At 41.7% G+C, this 21,982-nt stretch overlaps 1 protein-coding gene across 1 annotated transcript in view; it reads right to left on the reverse strand.

Annotated features, from left to right (window-relative positions):
- Positions 1-11,663: 11,663 nt before the first annotated feature.
- casz1 (castor zinc finger 1) overlaps positions 11,664-21,982 on the reverse strand; it is a gene marked incomplete at its 5' end in the record, with an annotated part of 166,461 nt that continues 156,142 nt past the window's right edge. Inside the window, 7 exons of the mRNA XM_084184373.1 lie at positions 11,664-13,282; positions 14,153-14,467; positions 15,365-15,596; positions 16,263-16,411; positions 18,040-18,211; positions 19,189-19,387; positions 19,936-20,259. Coding sequence (XP_084040499.1) covers positions 11,997-13,282; positions 14,153-14,467; positions 15,365-15,596; positions 16,263-16,411; positions 18,040-18,211; positions 19,189-19,387; positions 19,936-20,259 — 2,677 coding nt within the window. The 3' untranslated portion in view covers positions 11,664-11,996. The remainder of the gene's footprint in view (positions 13,283-14,152; positions 14,468-15,364; positions 15,597-16,262; positions 16,412-18,039; positions 18,212-19,188; positions 19,388-19,935; positions 20,260-21,982) is intronic.

The following is a 21,982-nucleotide window of genomic DNA, read 5'->3' on the forward strand; positions in this document are numbered from 1 at the left end:
ATGTTGCTGATGTTCTGTAGAGCATCTACAGATGGACTATCCAAATAAAGTGTTATTAAATGCTGTCTCAGGCGCCTCTCCAGAATCTCCTATATGTGTTCAATTGGGTTGAGATCTGGTGACTGAGACGGCCATGGCATATTGTTTACATCACTATCATGCTCATCAAACCATTCAGTGACCACTCATGCCCTGTGGATGGGGGCATTGTCATCCTATGGGGCCATAGCCACAATAGACATAATGATGGCCTGCCCAGCATTTTTATACATGACCCTAAGCATGATCGGATGTTAATTGCTTAATTAACTAATGAAAAATGCCTGTGTGGAAGCACCTGCTATCAATATACTTTGTATCACTCATTTACTCAAGTGTTTCCATTATTTTGGCAGTTACCTGTACATATACACTCTAACTAAACAAAACCATGTCAATAATTCCAATAGCAGTGTTTCAATAAAATAAATGTATTTGTTTTCTCAGAAAATCTCCATTTTGGAATATCCCACGTCATATTTGTCCAACTTTGGGGAAGATTTTAGCCCCACTTAACCTAAAATTTTCACCATCATTGTAAAGCCCTAGTTATTTTGTTGCTTTGGGAAAGTAATTTCAGAAGATTGTTACTTTTTGAATGTGATTAGTGATTAATTTACATTGTCCCTCAGGCTTAAGGTCAACCCTGTAACGTGAACTGAACTCTCGTTTTAATATGTTAAAACTAGATATATATTTTTTAAACAGTCCAAAGAAACGAACATCTAATAGTCAAATAGATATATGATCTTCATTTGAGCCAGTTTTCTACAGCAGGAAATCCTGCAGCAATAGGAAATGTGAATTATTATGTGGATTACACATTGTGGGTTGATACATTTTTCATAAGGGGAAATCAAGTCTGACATTTCAAATTTAAGAAGCCTTTTTACACCACAAATACACTACGGGAAAGGTCTCCTGCAACAGGGTGATCAAATTAAGATCCTACATCTGTGGTGTAAAAGCAGGTGAGCTGGTTGTAGGCCGGGATTCAATACGATCACCCCTTTAAGGCTATGCACCATTTAAAAGGCAATGTAACCGCGGTCGCGGAGATCGCATTCAAAGTAAACGCTGCAGATGACGACTCAATCGGAAATTACCTTTAAATGTCAACCACACTACAACACGGATCTTCTGCAACCGGGTTGAATCCTGGCCCTTCTCTTTTTGGCCATTAACTGGTTTTTTGTGGTGAAAAACGAAGTGCGTCGGGCATAACACGTTAACCCTGCGACCCATAGATAGGCTAGAAAGGTTTTATAATGGTCAAATATTTTTTATTAGGCTTGCATTCTATTTCACCTCCCTGTTGCACAAGTTTCCATTCCACATGTCACAAGGGGAGTAATGGCTGATTTAAGATTAAATTATCAACCCTTTTATGGTCATCCCTGTTACTTTTGTCACTTCTATAGTCATTATTCTTAATTTACAAAAAAATTGATGGGAAAACATGTTTGTTATGAAGCTGAACATGCACTCTTTATGACAATGTTAAAATTATTATTTTTGACTCTCGAAATGACCTAATACAAAATGTTAGTCACAGGTGCGTATGTTTAAAAAAGCAGGATAATGGAAAGAATAGATACCTGCACACAGTCAAAAATATTTTTTGGGGAGGGGCCAAAATCCTATAACTCATCATCATTTATTAAATATCACCGTGATGTATGCGTCTGAAGATTTAAATAACAGTATGGAGTGCACTTTAATTTTGTGTGTTTTAACTATTTTATCTATATGTGCACGTACCATTTGCATGTCACTTTCCCAGCATAGGCCGTTGAGACACAGGGGAGCATTCTATGTTAAGTAAGTTTGGCATAGCCCCTGAAATCATTGAAGCAATCCAAAAGCTTCCACCTGCTCAGACAGACATGCGTCTAGTCAATAGTATTTCAAAGTGAAAGGGTGGGGGGAGCCCGGTAACCTCCAAAAGTCCTTTGTACTGTAGCCATCGCTGTCTCTCTAAAAGCAGCACAACAATCCTCAACAGCAGCTGAACACTGGCTTCTTTCTGATGAAAATGAGAACGCTTGATAAGTCAAGGTCACCGGGGGCCTGCCTGTATAAGGCCTCGATCGCAGCCGGAGCCCGACAAACACTGCAAAGTCATAAAGTACTTTGTCATCACTCGTTATATAAACTCTCCACAATGGAGTGGGATCACATTTCCCCCCCTTTGTGTGGCCCGTGTCACTTGATTTTCCTCCTGGCGCTGTGTCAAATCCAAATGGAACACGGCATATACTGCTAGGGTTGTCATGTGGGGGAGCTATGGGGCCCCTGTATGTGAACCAGGTGGAAAGCTTTTGTCACCTTATTGGCAGGTAAGTGAAGATGTCTGCGGTGGAGGGAGAGTGGCGAGAGCGAGAGAAACGGGTTAGGAAAAACAATAGCGGTGCTGTAAAAGAGGCCGATAAATCTTTCAAGCACCAAAAGCCCCTGGAAGTGGGGGATACTGCCGGCGATATTTATGAATGGCCCAGTAATGAGGCATCAGGAGTGTGGCGGATATGAGAACACGAGGTTGAGACGACGGAGAGGGGGGAGAAAAATTGCCGTTGTCCTGCACTGGTGGAGAGCGGCAGCGGTGCTATTGTGAGAAGAATGGATTATCCAGGGGTGTGCTTGTCAGTCTGTCGAGGACCCAGGGCTGCAGGCAGTGCAGGGGCAACAGGTGCGGCGCTCGCCAACGTTTTTGCAAATTACACTAATCACAGGGCCTGACTGCAGCCAGGCAGGAGAGAAGGGAGGGAGGGAGGAAAGGACAGAGGGATGAAAAAAATAAAAAGGAAAGGAACAAGAGGAAATTAAAATGGAGTAGATACTCCCTCTTGACGACACTCCTCTTCACACAATGCACAGTAGTGGTGACGTTCCCCTTGAGAGTATGTTCTGCATGGAGGCAATAAAGCATGCACTACAACAACCTGAGCAACACACTCAAACTACCGCTTCCAATAAATACGCCCAGAGTCATATATGGTCATTTAGGATATGAGTAACGCCACTCATCATTCCAAATGTCAGCAGGATTAAACAACTTGATGTCATTTGTAGACTAGGGCTCAATTTGTACTGATTATATTGCACCTGATACCTAATAATGTATTCTAAATGTAATAGGTATGTAGTAAATAAATGTAGCTTGCTGATGCTAACTTCTTGATATACAGTAGTGTCTATGACTCTGACTCAACATCCACTTGCTTCCTAATCATAGCTGTTGGATCATTTGTTGTTTTGGATGTCACGTTTTCCCGAACCCTCAAAGTGCTGATGGATAGAGGGTGGTCTCTAGGAAAAGGGGGAGGGATGTAGATTTGCCGACCTTGTCCTACAGAATTGGCATGGATTGTCGCTGCGAAATACAATCCTCATTTTTGAGCCCTCAGAGAGAGAGAGAGAGCAAGTGAAAAAAATAATCCCAAAATCCCTCACTGGATGCCCAACGTCTGACTTTGGAAGGAGCGTGGTACTCACAAAATTCCTTTGGTAACAGAAACCGAAGTCAATGATAGACATTTTCTATTCTTAGCATCAGTCCAATCTTCGAAACCTTTCCTTCTTCCATGATACAAATGTCACATTGCTGATGTATTCCGTATTAAATTACAGCGTTTTAATAACTGAGCTGCTGGACGCAGAGTATTATCAACAACCATAATGTAGAAGATTAGCCCACCTGTTGTCCATCTACTTTTTTATGAAGGACGCAGCTGTCACTGAAACCGGTATTTTTAAAGGCTCTTGTCATGGGTCACTGTTTTAGGATTCATATTGGGCAAGGACAAAGGGAAAAGTGGCTTAGAAGATAAATATAAATTATTCACATATTTTTCAAGTCGAAATTCGATTGATGCCCACAAATCATTTAAGAATAGGCCGTCAATATGTAGTAAAAGTTATGTATCAGTGTAAACTGTCATAGCATGTTATGATGGATACAGCAGTATTTTGAAATGTTTTTACAGAAGCCACTCGAAGTAAATAGTCAGGATTGTTTACTATGGAATTAGCCAGATCAGTTTTTTACAGTATCCATGTCCCAGTGAGTCATAAGAGGCTGGTGCCAGGGTCGAAGTCTTTTACGGCCCTGTCAAATGCTGCCAGTCCTGCTTTCTTCCCATCATCACACAGCAATACACCATGTTGGACCATTGCAGCTCATTGTCAGCCAATCTGCCAGGGTTTTTCCCTGAAAGAAAACGATCCCATTCCCCTCAGACTCACGTCAAATTAAGCAAATTTACAGCTTAGCACTTAAGAACTTCTTCCTTTGCCAAGAAACCGGGCCTCCCTCTCGTCAGTGGTGCACTGTGGCGGCTCAAGCTGAATTTGCTTGCTAGCTCTGGGCATTTGATTGTTGCTCCTAGCTCTCTCCTTTTTGGACGGAGTTATAAAGTGATGAAACACAATCCTTTCCGCTCTGGAGACCTCCCGTCAAGATTTTTTAAGCAAACTACTTGAAACATAATGGCTCCTTGGCTCCTCGCCATGGCCAGATTAACAATTTTATGTGCTTGTTTCTCGTCGCTGTTTGATGCTAGTTTGTTCTCTTTGCAAAGTCCTGTTGAACACTGGATAAAACTAATTTACGGTGAGGCGCAAACTTCGGGCTAACTAAAACAAATAGAACACAATGTTTGGTATTCCTTGGTAAACATTTATGTAACGGAGTTGACAGGCGTCTCATTTTTCAAATGCTGTTTATAGGGCCTCCACACTAATCTTTCCATTGGATTGTGTTTGTGTTTGACAGATGCGGACAACTGCTTGTTGACCAAATAAAATACTCCCACTGCAACATAACACCCCTCAACTTATGTGACCTGTTAAGCAAATTTGTACTCCTGAACTTATTTAGGCTTGCCATAACAAAGGGTTTAAATACTTATTGACTCAGGACATTTCAGCTTTTCATTTTTAATACATTTGTAAATAAAATAAAATAAAAATATACATATTTTAAATATCATTCCACTTTGACATTATGGGATATTGTGTGTAGGCCAGTGACATAATCTCAATCCATTTTAAATTCAGGCTGTAACACAACGAAATGTGTAAAAAGTCAAGGGGTGTGAATACTTTCTGAAGGCACTGTAATAGTGATGGCACCAATATGGAAAACTTATATTGATATCAGTTAGACTTTTTGAAACTATATCATATTGATTTTATGAATAACACTGCAACTGTGTGATGGTTTAATTTACTTTTCCACTGCTTTGTGAACTGCTTGCTGATTTTCCCATTGGGCCAAGTATGAATATTCTGGGGGCCTAACCCAGTTTGAATACAATGGGAATCCAGTTGTACAAATAAACTCACATATAATATCAAACTGATAAAGTTACCGTTGGGCCTCTAACAGGGTTGAGGTTTTAGGTGAAGATCGGCTAATACTCCTCATGTGGTGAAGAGCATGGTGTTCATGAAATTATATGATTTAACATTAATTGAGCGAACAGGGTTGACGTGTTGAGCTCGACCACCTCAGTCAAATATACATTTTAAATAAATAGACCAAAAAGAGAGAGAAGACTTACTTCCTTTTCCACCATGCTGTTCAGAAGACCCAAATGATGTCACCTGCTGTTAATAATTTAAGTTGGTACAATGGTACATTATTTTAAAAAGTGGTTAATTGTTTGCATAACAGGGTTTACCTTAAAATGAGGGACAGACGTCAATGCATCATTATCACATAAATATAAATAATAATCTTCAGAAATGATTGTCAAAGCAGCAATGAGACTTTTGGGATTAAGTGGGTTGAAATGTTCCTAGAAGTAACAGAGGGACATGTCAAAATGCTGAATATTCATACTTTAGCAAGCCTTTATTTATATTTAAAAAATCAGATTTAATGAATTCTCCATGTGGTCTAGATTGAAGTGTACTTCATTTAATATAACAGGCTTTTAAAATTCTATATTTGTGCGTAATTTTTACTTAAAATATCAAAGGGGTGCAAAAGGAACCCATTTCATGGAACGACCCATATGACGGAACACACAAGTATTAATGCTTCTTTTAGTGAAGGGTTTTGTCCTGTTTCTCATATACTTTGGTAGATTTTCTGATGTTTCTCTCTCATTGCTCTTGACAGATTTGTATCCAGTTTTTCAAGGAAATAAGTACACACATAGGTGAGCTGAGAACAGAATGTCTTGTTATCTTGAGGTCTGAACAGAACAATGCATTGAAAGGCAAATATTTATACATTCACCACTCCCAGAGAATGTGTCATGTTGCTGAAAATAAATGTTACCCAACCTTAAACTTGTAAAAACTCAGGTCTGTCAGAAAAAGAAAATAAAGCATCAGCTCTAAATGCAGTACATATACTGTGCATAAGCCTAAAAACTTGTGGACATAACATGCGCATATATGTACTGTACACTTCCAGAAATGTGTAATAATACATACTGTAATAAATAATTATATACTGTATCTATTTAAAAGCTGCAGGATGAAATCATACTGAATCTTAAAGTCATGATCCCTCTGAGCAATGGTTGCTAAGACAGAACCTTAAAAACACCAGTATTTAATGTTGTGGTTTGATTGAACAGTGGAAGAAATGTCAAATAACGGATGGGAAATCTCTTCGCAGATCAGTGTAAAACAACAGTGTTTGATATTTTAAATGATCTCATCTTAAAACTGCTCAAAGTTTTTATTCTTCCATATTAGACTCTAAGGTTCATGCAGTCAAAGTTATGTTGGTTACTTTCAAGTCCATTATATGTGATTCAATAGGAGCAGGTCAAAAGGATACACAAGTGAGGAAAAAATGTATGAATAAATGCCGATTGACAATTGAACTGTTTCTTTTGTGTACTTTTGTCTTAGATGTACATTTGTGATTGTCTTTTACAGTACACAACACATTCCATCTGCCTTTGCCTGTTAGTGGATCTTAGTGACCTTGTATTCTTTGCACTTATCCGACATCTCTCTTTCATCTTGAAATGGTATCACACAACTATCATATAACCCTCACACAACTATCTTACAACCCTGTAAACCTCCTTAAGGGAGAGTAAGAGCATATATAAACAGAGCCCCATACGGTAGCGCTGTATGGTTCTGCCATGTGCTCCAGCCTCCAATAAGGTTTAGTTAATGTTAAATTGGCTGAATGTGTGTCCAATTCTCTATTTCCTCTGGGGTCTCTCAATAGCAACAGCTGCTACCAATGGCAAAGCAGCCTTCCTCACATAGGCTATGTCCCAAATGGCACCCTATTCCCTATATAGTGCACTACTGTTGACCAGGGCCCAAAATAGTGCACTATATAGGGAATAGGGTGCCATTTGGGGGACACACCGAGCCTTTTTTACCCCATGACCAGAGGTACTCGAAAATAACCCCATACACGTGCCAAAATAGATAAATGAACACAAAGGGCAGTGGATTAAAAGAGAAGCAACAAGAAGATAGGGGTGGATTGTGAAAGAAAACGAGCCCCTCCTTTCACAATGTAATCTCTTTTGTTCGTAAATGGTTTGTACGACTTATATAGAATGTAAATGGTGCAGCTAGTGTTCCGTCATACATGGGCCTACATGATATGATCAGTGGCAAGTGTAATATTTCTTAGATGGGACATTTTTCTCTCAGAGCATTTGCAGTAGTTCCTTTACAGCCATTACTGCCGAATTCAGCCAGACAGTAAGGCCAGGGCAATCAAATATCAATAAATCTTTCTGTAGTGGCCGTCCACTTCGGACTTGGCTGTACAAAGATGTATCTTCATCCATGACTGTAGAGACAAGGCCACCTGCTTTTCCTCTGTTCCTCCTCCTCCCTCCCACCCTCACATTGTGAACTTAATAAAAGCTGCCATTAAGGAGCGCTTCATCTGTTTGGGGCCTAATCTGCCTCACAGCCATCATGTGACCACATATGCACTGCACACCTGTCGTGTGTGTTCCCAGGGCGGATCGTCTCTTCACTGCTGCTGTCCCCTTGCACAAACTGTTCTTGGCACATCAACCTGGGACACGTCAGAGCAAGCTGGGGCACAGACACACACACACACATGTACGTGCACTCACACACGTGTATACATGCATGTGCTCCACTTACATTGGCCCAAACATGTCATGCAATCAAGCGTGGTAGCCTATAAGCCACCATTAAAAAACGTTTCATGTTCTTAATGGACTGTTAAAAGACAACATTGAAACAGGCCATTGATCTATTTTTGTTCAATACATCTTTATTTTATTGAGTGAAAAGCTCAACCCTTGCATAAGACATGCAGAAAGAAAAAAACAAATATAGCACATTGAAGGACTAAACAGCACTAAATCCAAGTGGTAAATATGCAGTTATGAACACCAGTGCAGAGGGCAGCAAATTCAAGTCATTTAAAATACTTTTTCATTAACTTCGTCTACTTTTCATACAAAATGTCTGATTTGTCTCCCTGTGTGGTTGTGAAATAAAACCCAACAGAAAACGAGCTAGAGATGGCTTTTAGTCCTGGAGTGCAACATATTTTACAACCGTTCTCTATTTGTCTAACACCAAGCCGTAGTAGTTCACTGCTTTTTTAATACATTATTACACCAACAGAGAAAAGACATCTCATTTAGTTTTTCTGTCTGTTTTCTTGTCATCTTTTTCTCCGTTAATTAAAACGGTAAAGCAATCTGTCGTTTCAGCAGCAGCCTATGTAGGATTTGGAGGTTGTTTCCGTCTGGTTTTTGTGTAATATAATTTTCATGTTTATTTTTTTCCTTCTGGTAGATTATATACAGGATGCCAGCTGGCTGACAGATGGTGATGCCTTTACCCGTTTTTTATTTAAAGAAACATCACAAGGAAGAGGAGGAGGAGAGACGGCAACAGCTGTAGGCTGAGGGAGGACAGACAACAGCAGAGCTGCGCGCTGGTCATTGTGTGCCACTGAACGCGAGGAAGGGACCTAACAGCACAAAGCTCATAAAGGAAAAAAACTCACCAGAAACTAAAAGTGTCCTCCTTTCGTGAAGGGACACAGAGACCCATCTTGTTGGCACCAGCAAATTACTCCTTTCACCCCCAGACTATTCCCATTTCAAACTCTGAATTGTATTGGTTCTGATTGGTTCATCTCTGACCAGAGGCGAGCCCTCATTGGGCGGCCTGACAACAAATATTGTTGATTCTCTGCTATCTGCAACGATGCAGATGTTTCACTTGAATGTCTACTGGGACAAACTTTCAATGTCTACTGGGACAAAAGCATTTGGAAGAATAGAATGAGGAAAGGTCACATGAAGCGAGGCCTTGTAGCTCTAAGCGACCACAGCAGTTCCACAGGTCTCTCTGCTATTAGCTGTCTCTGTCCGGGGGGAGAGAGACTAGCCAGATTCTAAGTATTATCACAGAAAGAGAGACCAGTTCTCTGTCCTCATGCCTTGCTCCAGCTACTGTATATGGGTTAGTCTCTCTCCCCATGAGGTTTTGATAGTGTCAGTACTCTGGGACTTCCCCCACAACACTTGACCCCAGACGTCATCGGGCTAAAGCACTACTAAGCAGTACATATGTATCGTTATAATAATTATGGTTTCTTTATTTTCAACTTTTTACAAATCCTGCTATTTTACACACACACAGGCACACACATAAACTGTATTCAAGTGCACAATGTCTCCCAGCCCAATAGCTTTTCCCAAAATGTTGTCAGAAAAACTAAAATAAATAAAAAGTGATGCACTGCCTTGCATTTGAGTCCAGGGAGACAATTCAGCCCGTGAGAGAGGCATGTATGCCCACAGCAAAGTAAAATGTCAACAAAAAAAATCAAATTAATGAAAAACTACAAGCACACACAAAAATGACAAACAGAAAAATGAATAAAACAAAGTGTTAAATAAACCAGAAACATCCATTAGTAGGTCTAAATCAGTGTTTTTTTTTTTTGTATTAGCTTTGAAAATGTCAAGGTAAAAAACGGAATCACCCTACTGCCTTTAGTGCTACAGTATGGCAAGGGTCCTAACCAGGTTGACTTACTTCCTCTAGAAATCTAAGGGGGGAACAATTATATTTCAAAAAGGTCACACACACAAGCAAACTATAGTGGGGTTATTTCAATGTTTTACTTTTTATTATTCATTTCTCCTTTTATTGTTTTATTTTTAAAGGAAGCTGTTCATCAAAGAGCATTTTGTTCATATATAGTCTTTTTACAGAAGAAAATACTGTACAAACTTTTTTTCTTCTCTAAACAATATTTTGTGGATAACAATCTACACACATAATTCCCTATATTATGATTATTTTTTCCAAAGCCATATTCAAGAAATAATTCATCATAACAATTTTCACCCCCCAGTAAACCTGAAGATAGGTTAGACTAACGTGTTTTGTGTGATAATTTAGTACTACAGTATCTGAGCATTGTTATGTTTTAATAATTAATTGAAATCACAGTTCTTATTAGTGTCGTTATTAGGCCACCATAACTCGGGCATGCCCATTTCATATTTAAATCCTCCAATCACAGAAGCAAATAAAATCAGTCCTTACTTTAAATAAAACACAGAACAACAGTTCTTTGTCACACTTAACAACTATTTGTGCATCAAAGCAAAGTGAACTAAAACGACATCTTAAAGCAAATTCCCTGTTAAAAGATGCATGCCATATTTTTTCTGAAGATAAATCTAAAAAGTGCTAGAACACCCTAAAAATGTCTCATTGCAAGGTCACATAAATATTAAATAAAACCGTTACAATAGGCGCTCAACCACAGCCATAGTAAATGGAAAACAAAATGTCCAACATTGACACATTTTGCTTTCTGTCTGTACATTTCAAACAAACACACACTCCCTGACGCTACCTCTGTCATTCCCCATTGCATCTGAGTGACTCATCTTTTCTCTGGTCAGTTCATTCAGACCCCCAGCTAGTTAGTCATGATGGTTCCTCGCCTAGTTCTAAATCAATATTCTGAGCTGTTTGATTTTACTATGCAAGTATAACGCAATCGTAATGCAATGATGCATATGGTAACAAAAATATCTTTAAATATGTTTGAATATCTATCATTGTTTATATAAAAGTGCACTATCCATATGCAAACTTAATAGGTTCCTCGACAGGGGGTAAGGTTTACAATTGCATGTCCACAAGCTTGATTTTGGTGAGAATTTAACATAATTTCCCAGGTAGCTGCATACACAGAGCAATGCTTGCTGAGAGATCTATGCCCAACTGCAGTTGAGACTGAGGACACAGTCACTGGTCACTTCTATTTGAAAATGTACATTGAGAATTAAAAATAACCTTGCAAAGGATGAAGAGAGAAGGGTACAAGCCAAAACACTAATGCAGACCCCTGCACTTAATGTAGTAATAATAATAATAGTAGTAATAATAATATTAATACAGAAATAGGATCAAATGTTCAAACACATTCTGCTTTAGAACTTTCCCTCAATGTAATTTAACAGTGATGTCTTTCCCTTTCATTGTTAACAAGGGTCCTGCAGTTCATGTAAAGACTGCACCAGTAATTTATGTTGTATATAAAAGTTCACACACACATACATATATAGTTATATAGAGAGATTTTTTTTTTCTTATCGTTTTTTCCACGCACAAAAAAGGTAAAAACAAAAAAGTAAAATAAATTAAAGTCAAACATGCACGCACACAAAAAGACTGCTGTGTAGTAAAATGTTTACATTGCTGCCCCACGTGTAAAAGAGGGCCTAATTTGTTTGTTTCTCTGTTCATTTTTTTATGGATAATTAAATTAATATTGTTGGTCATCTTGTAAACATCATCATAAATCATTTTGGGCCATAATTTCTTGTTGTTGTTGTTTTCTTGTTGTCATCTGCAGTGTCCCTAACCTTGATAAATGAGGCCACTTTAATTTGTTTGTTCATAGTATACAGGATTCTTCTTCTTCAGTATCATAGTATCTTTCATGGGTCGGCCTCTTGCTTTTCCAGTTGGGAAGTGTCAGTGTGGTTTAAGGAAGTGTCAAAACTCTCGTCATTGTCCTTGTTGTCACCGTCGGGCTGTGGCATTGAATCTTCGTACGAGTCAGTGTTCAGATCCTCCTCATCCTCCTCATCTTCCTCTGCGTTGGCCTCTTCCTCGGGCGACTGGTCATCTTCGGGGTCGCCCGATGTCCCCGTGGTGTCGTCCTGAGGAGCGGGCAGGCTTAGCAGCGGCATAGGGTTGGGCCCAGCAGCCGTGGTCAGGCTCGGGTCATGGTGATGCTGCATCTTTTTGCTCAGGTCCAGCGAGTCGTTGAGGCCCAGGCCAGCGGCGTTCTTCAGGAAGAACAGGGAGCTGCTGGTGTCGGTGCCCAGGTTGAGAGAACTGTCCAGACTTACCAAAGAGGTTGGATAGGGGTGGTTGTAGTCAGAGGCCACGCTGGCTGGGGGGTAGAGCATGGAGGGGGCATGGTTGTTGTTGTTATGGTGGTGATGGTGGTGGTGGGAGAGTCCTGGGAGGCCACCGGGAGAGCCTGGAGGAAGGCCCATGGAGGCGTGGGGCACTGCGGACACTCCTCCCCCCATATGGTGTGCCCCCTCCTGGCGGGGAGACACTGATGGCAGCTCGCCGCGCTCCTGCTTCTCGTGCTTGCGCTTGTGGGAGTCCATCTGGGACATACCCACCACAGTGTGCTTGCACTCGGGGTAGGTGCAGTGAAAGTGTGAGCACTTGAGCTTGTACTTGCAGTCGGCAACCTCGCAGTCAGCGCTGGAGCTGAATTGGCAGAAGCCGGCGGCGCTGATCACATCCTGCTTGCCATGGTGTTTGCGGTGGGCTGTCACCTTGGTGCTGTCCGTGCAGCGGAAGCTGCAGCGCAGGCAGTGGAAGTGGGTGCTGTTGCCGGAGAACTGGCAGTCGGAAAAGTTGCAGCTGAGCGAGGACTTGAAACGCTTGAAGTCGTCCAGGACCAGGTTGTCCACGCGGTCGTGGTGCTGCGCATGCTTGTACATGTGCGTGCGGCCGCAGAACTTGTAGCCGCAGTTCTCGCGGGTGCAGTGGTAGTGGGTCACTTTCAGGGAGAACTGGCAGCCGGAGTCCTTGCAGTCCTCGTACAGGTCATAACGGCGGAAGCCCTCCAGCATCATGCCCTCGTCCAGCATTTTGCGCGCAGAAGCCGTCTTGCGCCGCTTGCCGAAGGGGGACATGTCCTCGATGATCCAGAAGCGTTTCTTGGCGCCGGTGGCCGTAGGGATGGAGATGGTGTTGCCTACAGAGAGAGGAAAGAATATTAGGACTCCACAACTGATCAGCTTTTAGTGGTACAGCACACTAAACAAGCTGGATCAAGGGGAGATCTTCCTTTGCGGAATCTCCGAGAGGCTGTCCTACATTCCCAATTGTATATATTTTTTTGTCTTTACAAATTATCGACTAAGAAGGGGGGGGATAAATGATAGATTGACTTTGCTGCTAATCGGTACTTTACATTTTTACTGGGTGTCTACAGCCTCCAAACAGTGGCAGAGATGTGGATCTTGGCGGTCCCTCTTATCTGCCTTTGGTTTACGAGGGGTAGCCCACCTTGCCGAGTCCCCTGGAGTCACTGCTAATGATGTGATCCCTGTTCGACTCGACAGGAAGCAGGGGCCTCGATAAAACTGGGGGCACGATTAAAATAAGAGGCGGCTGATGCGTTGCCCGTTAATGGAGGCTAAACAAGACCGCGGCTTTGGACTACAGGTGCTGAATTTACGGTGCTGTTTCCACAGCCTTGTAAATACCAAAGGGGAATACTGTGCATAACCTGCGCGTAATGGGGACGTAAGACCAAGCTCCATGAGAATAAGTGAATGGCTAAAATGGAAAATAAAGATTAAACAAACAGAAACATGTCTATGTCTCATCTAGACCCTATATCCTGACCTCTTCAGGCTTACAGACCTTTTCCCAAATGTTCACTTTTTCACAGTTTTCCCAAATAATGTTTGCATGGTGACTTTCCCCATTGACTTTCTCCCAAGCTTCAACAACAATTTTGAGAAGTCATATTGGATCAAACAAGTACACACTGAAGTAGACTACATCTACACCAATTGACACTGACAGCTACAATGTTGGTTTGCGTCGGGATAAGTACCTGCAGCATCCTGCACTATAGGGACGTCATTTTTAACCGGAGACGGAGTGGCAATGATGGGGCTGAAAGCTGGTGTGTTGGTTGGCATGACAACACTCCGAGTGGCTCCGAGAGAGGCGCTGAGCAGAGAGTATGACAGACAGGATGGAGAGACGAGGTATGGGAGCGAGGGAAGAGGAGGTCGGAGGAGGGCAGGAGGGAAAGATGGAGCCTGAGACTGGAGTCCAGGCTGAGGAGGTGGTGGAGGAGGTGCATTTTGGGGAGTGCTTGTGTCAGCGGGGATAGAGGGAGCAGTAGTGACCGGGCAGCCTGGTCCTGGAAAGACAGGATGACCAGGAAGTGTAGAAGGACGGGAAGGGAAACAGACAGACGGGTAAACGCAAACACACACAGACCCATTCACACACACAGACCCATTCACACACACAGACCCATTCACACACACAGGGATGGAAGGGAAAAAGGGAAAAGATAAGAGAATGATACAAAATGAAGCCGAATCAAGAAAGCAAACACCAGCCAAAGCAACAATGATGAAAATGGTGGATAACATTTGACACAAAATAATGGAAATGTGAAACTCATTTGATGAAGGCAAGATCAGATTTTGAAAAGCAGAGAATCTGAGAAGTTTGTTGCCACAGGGATAGCTTTCAGGTAAAAGGGAAATGTAGTCTTCTATATCAAACTTACATTGCCATAATTTAAGTCATTACTGTAGAAAATGAATAACATAAAATAAATGGCCTCAGAATAAGAGAAAGGGGGAACATTTACTTTATGGATTTTGATTGGTTTCCCACTCTTCTTATTGTTTGAAATAGTATTTGTAAAAATGGAATTCACTACTAAATCAGGAAATTATGATTTTGATGAGATATGGACATGAATTGACATGGCTGTGTCCTGTGTGTTCTAATGGTACTGTAAATTACGCTGGATTTACAATACAAAAACACTACTTCATTCTAACTTCATAACCAAGTTTTACTTGCTTCTTTAACTTGATAGACAATTTACTTTTTACTGAAATAAAACAATATCGCCATCATTTCACTAAACAACACTGTCCATAAATCCATTGTTTTTCTTGTTATCAACTCTACAGTATGCATCCTTATGCAAGTTACTATGGCCACAATGTCAATACTCACTCCTCAACCAACCTTGCTAACCCTAGCCTCTATATCCTGCCCCCGCTCCTCAACTCACCTGCTGGGGAGCTCTCATTGCCCACGGGGGTGCTGCTGCAGCTGCGGTCCTGATTGGAGGACTCAGAGGAGAGGCACAGAGGGCTACCCCCGCCCATGTAGTCCATGTAGTCATCCGTCTCGTCCATCATGCTGGAGAACCCAGTGGTCATCCCCGGGTGGCTGCCCATGAGGCCCGAGCCCATGCCCGACAAGTGCTGCATGTCATCAGACCTCTGGCCATGGGACACCACCTATAGAGGGCCACACAGGGGGGACACACAGCTATGTCAGGAATACATATTGTAGGGAATGTTCCTCACACAGGATTCTTCTTTATTAAACACTATATTTATTGATATATAAAAATGTTGGGATTCCCCATTTATGTAAGATATTCTCCTCTCACGGGGCACCAACTGTCAGGCATTCGTATACTGGCACTACATCAACATAGAGTACTGATATAACAATGACATTGCTGGTGGTGGTTTGCATATTGCAAGTATGTAAAAACCCAGTTCTTTAGAGACACTTTCAGTGAAAAAAATGTACCTCCATTATACTTTTTTGAGATTGACACAAATCTCATAGATTTACTGTAACATCAAGGTTAAAACAAATAAAAAATGCACAGTGTCACCAAAGGTGTTCATTACTCATTATCCATCAGGAAGCACAATGGAAAATGATGGAAACAGGAAGCACAATGGAAAATGATAAAACACAAATCTTTATGACACGTGTTGCCACAGTCACATTTTTCAGTGAAAGGGTGTGTGAGGAACTGCGTGTTTTTGCATACTTTCAATATGCAAACTATCACCGGCAATGGTTCTATGGAAACTCCCCACATATTTTTCTTAATAATTACACTGTTCAGAACATTATGTGGCACACACACACACTGTGTTCGTTACCTGGGACGGAACCCTGTCGAAGTTCTTTCCCAGCATCCTCCTCATGTGTTTGCGGGAGTGCGAGGTCATCTGGTGCTTGAGCAGGAAGGAGAACTGGCAGCTCTCACGGATGCAGTGGAAGTGACTGTTCACCTGGTTGTACTTGCAGCCTGCAAAGAGACAAGTACACGGTTTCAATCACAAGGTGAAGAAATTGACATTTTTATATATGACGTTTTCACAGAGTTGAACTCAATAGTATGTGAGAAATGTGATGTTTTCACATATGAATTTGGTGTAGCCTGGCACATTTCGGAGAATCACCCAAACTACAATTCAAAGCAGCTGAAAAAAATAAAAGTGTAAGTGTCCTGATAAAGACGTCCTCTAACTAAAGCTTACGACCCGCTCTGAATACCTGGTAAAATCCCATTTTTAAGAAGCTCTACTCTGGTTTAGATTCAGCATCATAACATAGCCGGGACAAAAACAAATGTATATGTAGGAGGCATATTAGATTAGATGACTCCAGTGTCACACTGAGCCAGTCTAGGCTGCCATGGACTAAACCTGTGGAGCTCTTTTATTACAGTGACATCCTTTATTCAATTAGGAATTTACATAAATACATTCTCATATGCAGTGTAGGCCAATAATGCACACACCCCTGCAAACCAAAGTAAATATACAATTATTGCCATATTAAATTCATTTTTCAAAATTGTGGCATTGTTGTCTTTTCTTTTTTCTTTTTTTGTGCCATGGCACTATTGTGATGTTGTCGGATTCTTCCTCTTTTATTATTTTCCTCACTTTTAGGGAGCCATTTTCGAATTGCTTTATGATTTCAAATTAAATGTTGGTTCCTCCAAATATCATTATATAAAAGCAGGCAGAAATAATTGAAAGAGTAAAATGCTGGGCAGGCGCTAGCATGTCAGTAACCATGGGACCAGGTGCACAAAACAATAGCTTTTGTACACAGTAACACTGCACATATACTTTAACCATGCAAAGTTGAGTCAATAACTGTAACCACTGCGACGTCGAGGGCCTTTATGAGACCCATCCAGGTAACATAATCGGCCGTGTTCAGTTGAATGTTGCTGCCATGGATACCACTAAACCCATCCATTTTTTATAACTTGGGTGCTTGCTTTAGTAATCCCTTTTACTTTTCCGAAACCGAACAATACAATACCTTTTTGTCTTTTTCATTTGTGTTAGAACAGCCAGAAATAAGAGATTACTTCTAAAATCATTTGGGAATGATGATGAGGGGTGGCTGAGAAAAGCACATAGCACACACAAACAAGTATGTAATTGCTCATTTCTGACAGGCAAAAAGATAAAACAACCTTAGTGTGTTTGTCCCTTATAAATATATACATATGCATTCAAGTCTAGTGTAACATATAACCAGACATTTAAGTTATAAGAGAAAGATATGTTACAGTGCCAACAATGTAATCACTAGGAAAATAAGGTTTCACATTCATAGTGCCTATGCAAAACATTGCACAAAAAGTTCAGTACGAGCCAGACTTGTTTTATGCCATGTGAACTGCTCTGCGATAGTGTGACAAAACATTTGCCAGGATTGGGAGTAGCTCTCTCTGTGACAGTTGAGGCGCACAGAGAGAATATCTGCTCGCAGCGTCCACTGAAAATCAATGTGGAAACATCATTACATCTCTCTTGATTTCACACCCTTAACCCTTACATCTCTCACTGGCCTAGCAGTGAGAAAGAAAAAGAGAGAGCGAGACAAAGAGACTAGTTTAAACTGAAAGCTTACCTAGCCTGCCACACTCCTCTCTCTTGGTGAAGTATTTGAAGCCGTTGGCGGCGCGTCTCTCTGCCTTCTCATGCTTCTTGACATGCCAGGGAAGCTTGGTGGTGATGTTGGTGACAAAGTAGCAGCCGGGTCGCAGACAGTGGTAATGGCCCCTCATTCTGAACTCACAGTGCTGGAGGAAGGAAGGCAGAGAGACAGAGGGGGTCAATCCAATGTAAGACTGGGAAACAGGCTAGAACAATGACTTTAAACCTAAGTTGCTGATGATCGACTTGACTTGTGGATACAAATTATGGATTCATTAACTACAGAACAACATGTTGAGAGATAAGCTTGTTGAATTCCCAACCAGTTTCTGGTCTGATATCTGATCAACTAACTTTCCAATTTTTATTTATAGTTACTACAGTCCTACAATAAACAGATTTTGGCGTGCTGGTGATTGCTCAAATGGACATCTATATTACTTTACACCACCAACAATTCACACCTTGACACTAACACTAACTTGACACTTATACATTTGGAAGGATCGGTCTAGCAAATACCTTTTTTCCTCTCTAACCCACCCCTCCCTTTTTAACTTGTCTCCACACCACCATCTGTTTCTGGCCTGTGTGTCCCATAGGAACCAGGCTAAATAGGATTATCTCTGTTCAGGTGGATAGAGGGAGGGAGGGGAGGAAGTGGAGGTGGAGGGAGGACACTAAGTGAGAGGATGATTTTAGACACATTATTAATGAATTCATTCATTTACAAAAAAATCCTCCAAATATCGGCTCACGAGAGGCAGGCAGGAGCCTCCATTAAAGGGTTTAATTTGAGAAACATTTTCCAGATTTTGCCCTATTCAAGACAGCCTTGTTTATTGTGCGGCTGACAATGATTTATTGGGTAATATCAGCTAAATTGGCCTTTTCTGAGGGGAGAATGCGGCAGTCAAAATGACATCATTGACATATAAACAGACATTACGGGGTGAGTCGACTGTCGTCTCCAAGCAGACAGAAGACAGACGAGGAGCGATTCGGAAAGACTCGAGTTAAATCACCTCAAATACGGGTCTAATAGATTGTATATTCATGGTTAGAAAACTTGATGATATGACAGTAGTTTGCTGGTGCTTGGAGTGAGCAGGTGGGGACCTACCTGGTTGGGACATAGACACTGGAGGGAGAAGTAGGAGAACTGGTCTCGAACGTTGACCAGGTGGTTGTTAGGGTTGATGTGGTCCAAGCAGTGGGATTCGGCCTTCCCTGAGGTCTTGCAGACATACTTGCAGTTCCCGAAGAGACAGTGGAAGTGGACCTTGTTGGAGTACTTACAGTCAGTGGCCAGGCAAGGGTCACTGTATGAACAAAAAACATAAAAGAAAGGGGGGTATGTTCAATACCTTTTTCTAAACAGAATAGGACAGGGCTTCTGTACTACGGTCATGGAGGGATGAATCGCTTCTGGTTTTCATTCTGTCCGTCTAATCAGGGACCTGGGACGCCAGGTGAGTTGACTCTCTGACCAATCAATTATATAATTATTAGTTATACCAGATGAATGAACTACCAGGTGGATAGGAACACCAGCCGTACTTTGGCACTCGAGGGCTGGTAGTTGAATAGCCCTGGAATACAGGATCTCCAAAGTCCAAGAATATCAAAATCCATGTATCTATAACATTTAATTTAAAGTATATTGCCATGACAGGTCATAACAACCTACATTGCTTAAACCTACGATTCTTAAAACATTCTTTCATTTTATAATTACATTTTTTATGTAGCCTAATAAAAATAAAACTTGTCATGTCAGTGGTCAATGATTTTGCCTGAACGTGTTCAATAAAGGCGCTCAAGTCAAAGTGTTCCATGCGTGTTTATTACGAGTCTCACGGTCCCTTACTTGTCCTGGAACTGCAGGAAGCCTGGTTTGACCTGCGGCTTGGCGTTCTCCAGAGAGGTGGTGGCCAGCGGCGAGTTGGCAGGCAGGTTAGGCATGGAGGCATTGAGCTGGGGGATGCTGCCCGTCAGCTGCTTCCATGCCAGCAGGGAGGGCGAGGAGCCATAGCCACCGCCTGACGATGATGACATGTTGGCCACGTCCATGGGGGGGTTGTTGGCCATGGAGACTGGGGCGGTGGACTGGTGGGATGCTCTGTCGCCGCAGTCCTTGACTTTGTTGAAGTGAGGCTCCGATTTCACCTTCAGCGTGGCTCGTAGGTGGAAGCTGGACAGATGGACATGGTGGGGACACGCTAAGTTAGAGCTTTCATTCAGTCATCGACTCTAATTATCGGCTTAACATTTGTATAAAGCTTTCTAAACAAAATGGCTTTTACACAATGGACTGTAATAAACAACCAAGACTATAATGATCAACATGATCAAAGACTTTTGCCTCATTGAATATACAGTGGGGGAAAAAAGTATTTAGTCAGCCACCAATTGTGCAAGTTCTCCCACTTAAAAAGATGAGAGAGGCCTGTAATTTTCATCATAGGTACACGTCAACTATGACAGACAAATTGAGAAAAAAATTCCAGAAAATCACATTGTAGGATTTTTAATGAATTTATTTGCAAATTATGGTGGAAAATAAGTATTTGGTCACCTACAAACAAGCAAGATTTCTGGCTCTCACAGACCTGTAACTTCTTCTTTAAGAGGCTCCTCTGTCCTCCACTCGTTACCTATATTAATGGCACCTGTTTGAACTTGTTATCAGTATAAAAGACACCTGTCCACAACCTCAAACAGTCACACTCCAAACTCCACTATGGCCAAGACCAAAGAGCTGTCAAAGGACACCAGAAACAAAATTGTAGACCTGCACCAGGCTGGGAAGACTGAATCTGCAATAGGTAAGCAGCTTGGTTTGAAGAAATCAACTGTGGGAGCAATTATTAGGAAATGGAAGACATACAAGACCACTGATAATCTCCCTCGATCTGGGGCTCCACGCAAGATCTCACCCCGTGAGGTCAAAATGATCACAAGAACGGTGAGCAAAAATCCCAGAACCACACGGGGGAACCTAGTGAATGACCTGCAGAGAGTTGGGACCAAAGTAACAAAGCCTACCATCAGTAACACACTACGCCGCCAGGGACTCAAATCCTGCAGTGCCAGACGTGTCCCCCTGCTTAAGCCAGTACATGTCCAGGCCTGTCTGAAGTTTGCTAGAGTGCGTTTGGATGATCCAGAAGAGGATTGGGAGAATGTCATATGGTCAGATGAAACCAAAACTTTTTGGTAAAAACTCAACTCGTCGTGTTTGGAGGACAAAGAATGCTGAGTTGCATCCAAAGATCACCATACCTACTGTGAAGCATGGGGGTGGAAACATCATGCTTTGGGGCTGTTTTTCTGCAAAGGGACCAGGACGACTGATCCGTGTAAAGGAAAGAATTAATGGGGCCATGTATTGTGAGATTTTGAGTGAAAACCTCCTTCCATCAGCAAGGGCATTGAAGATGAAACGTGGCTGGGTCTTTCAGCATGACAATGATCCCAAACACACCGCCCGGGCAACGAAGGAGTGGCTTCGTAAGAAACATTTCAAGGTCCTGGAGTGGCCTAGCCAGTCTCCAGATCTCAACCCCATAGAAAATCTTTGGAGGGAGTTGAAAGTCCGTGTTGCCCAGCGACAGCCCCAAAACATCACTGCTCTAGAGGAGATCTGCATGGAGGAATGGGCCAAAATACCAGCAACGGTGTGTGAAAACCTTGTGAAGACTTACAGAAAACGTTTGACCTGTGTCATTGCCAACAAAGGGTATATAACAAAGTATTGAGAAACTTTTGTTATTGACCAAATACTTATTTTCCACCATAATTTGCAAATAAATTCATTAAAAATCCTACAATTTGATTTTCTGGATTTGATTTTCTCATTTTGTCTGTCATAGTTGATGTGTACCTATGATGAAAATTACAGGCCTCTCTCATCT

Source organism: Coregonus lavaretus (genome assembly GCF_964263955.1).
Source record: "Coregonus lavaretus genome assembly, chromosome: 20".
NCBI lineage: Eukaryota > Metazoa > Chordata > Actinopteri > Salmoniformes > Salmonidae > Coregonus > Coregonus lavaretus.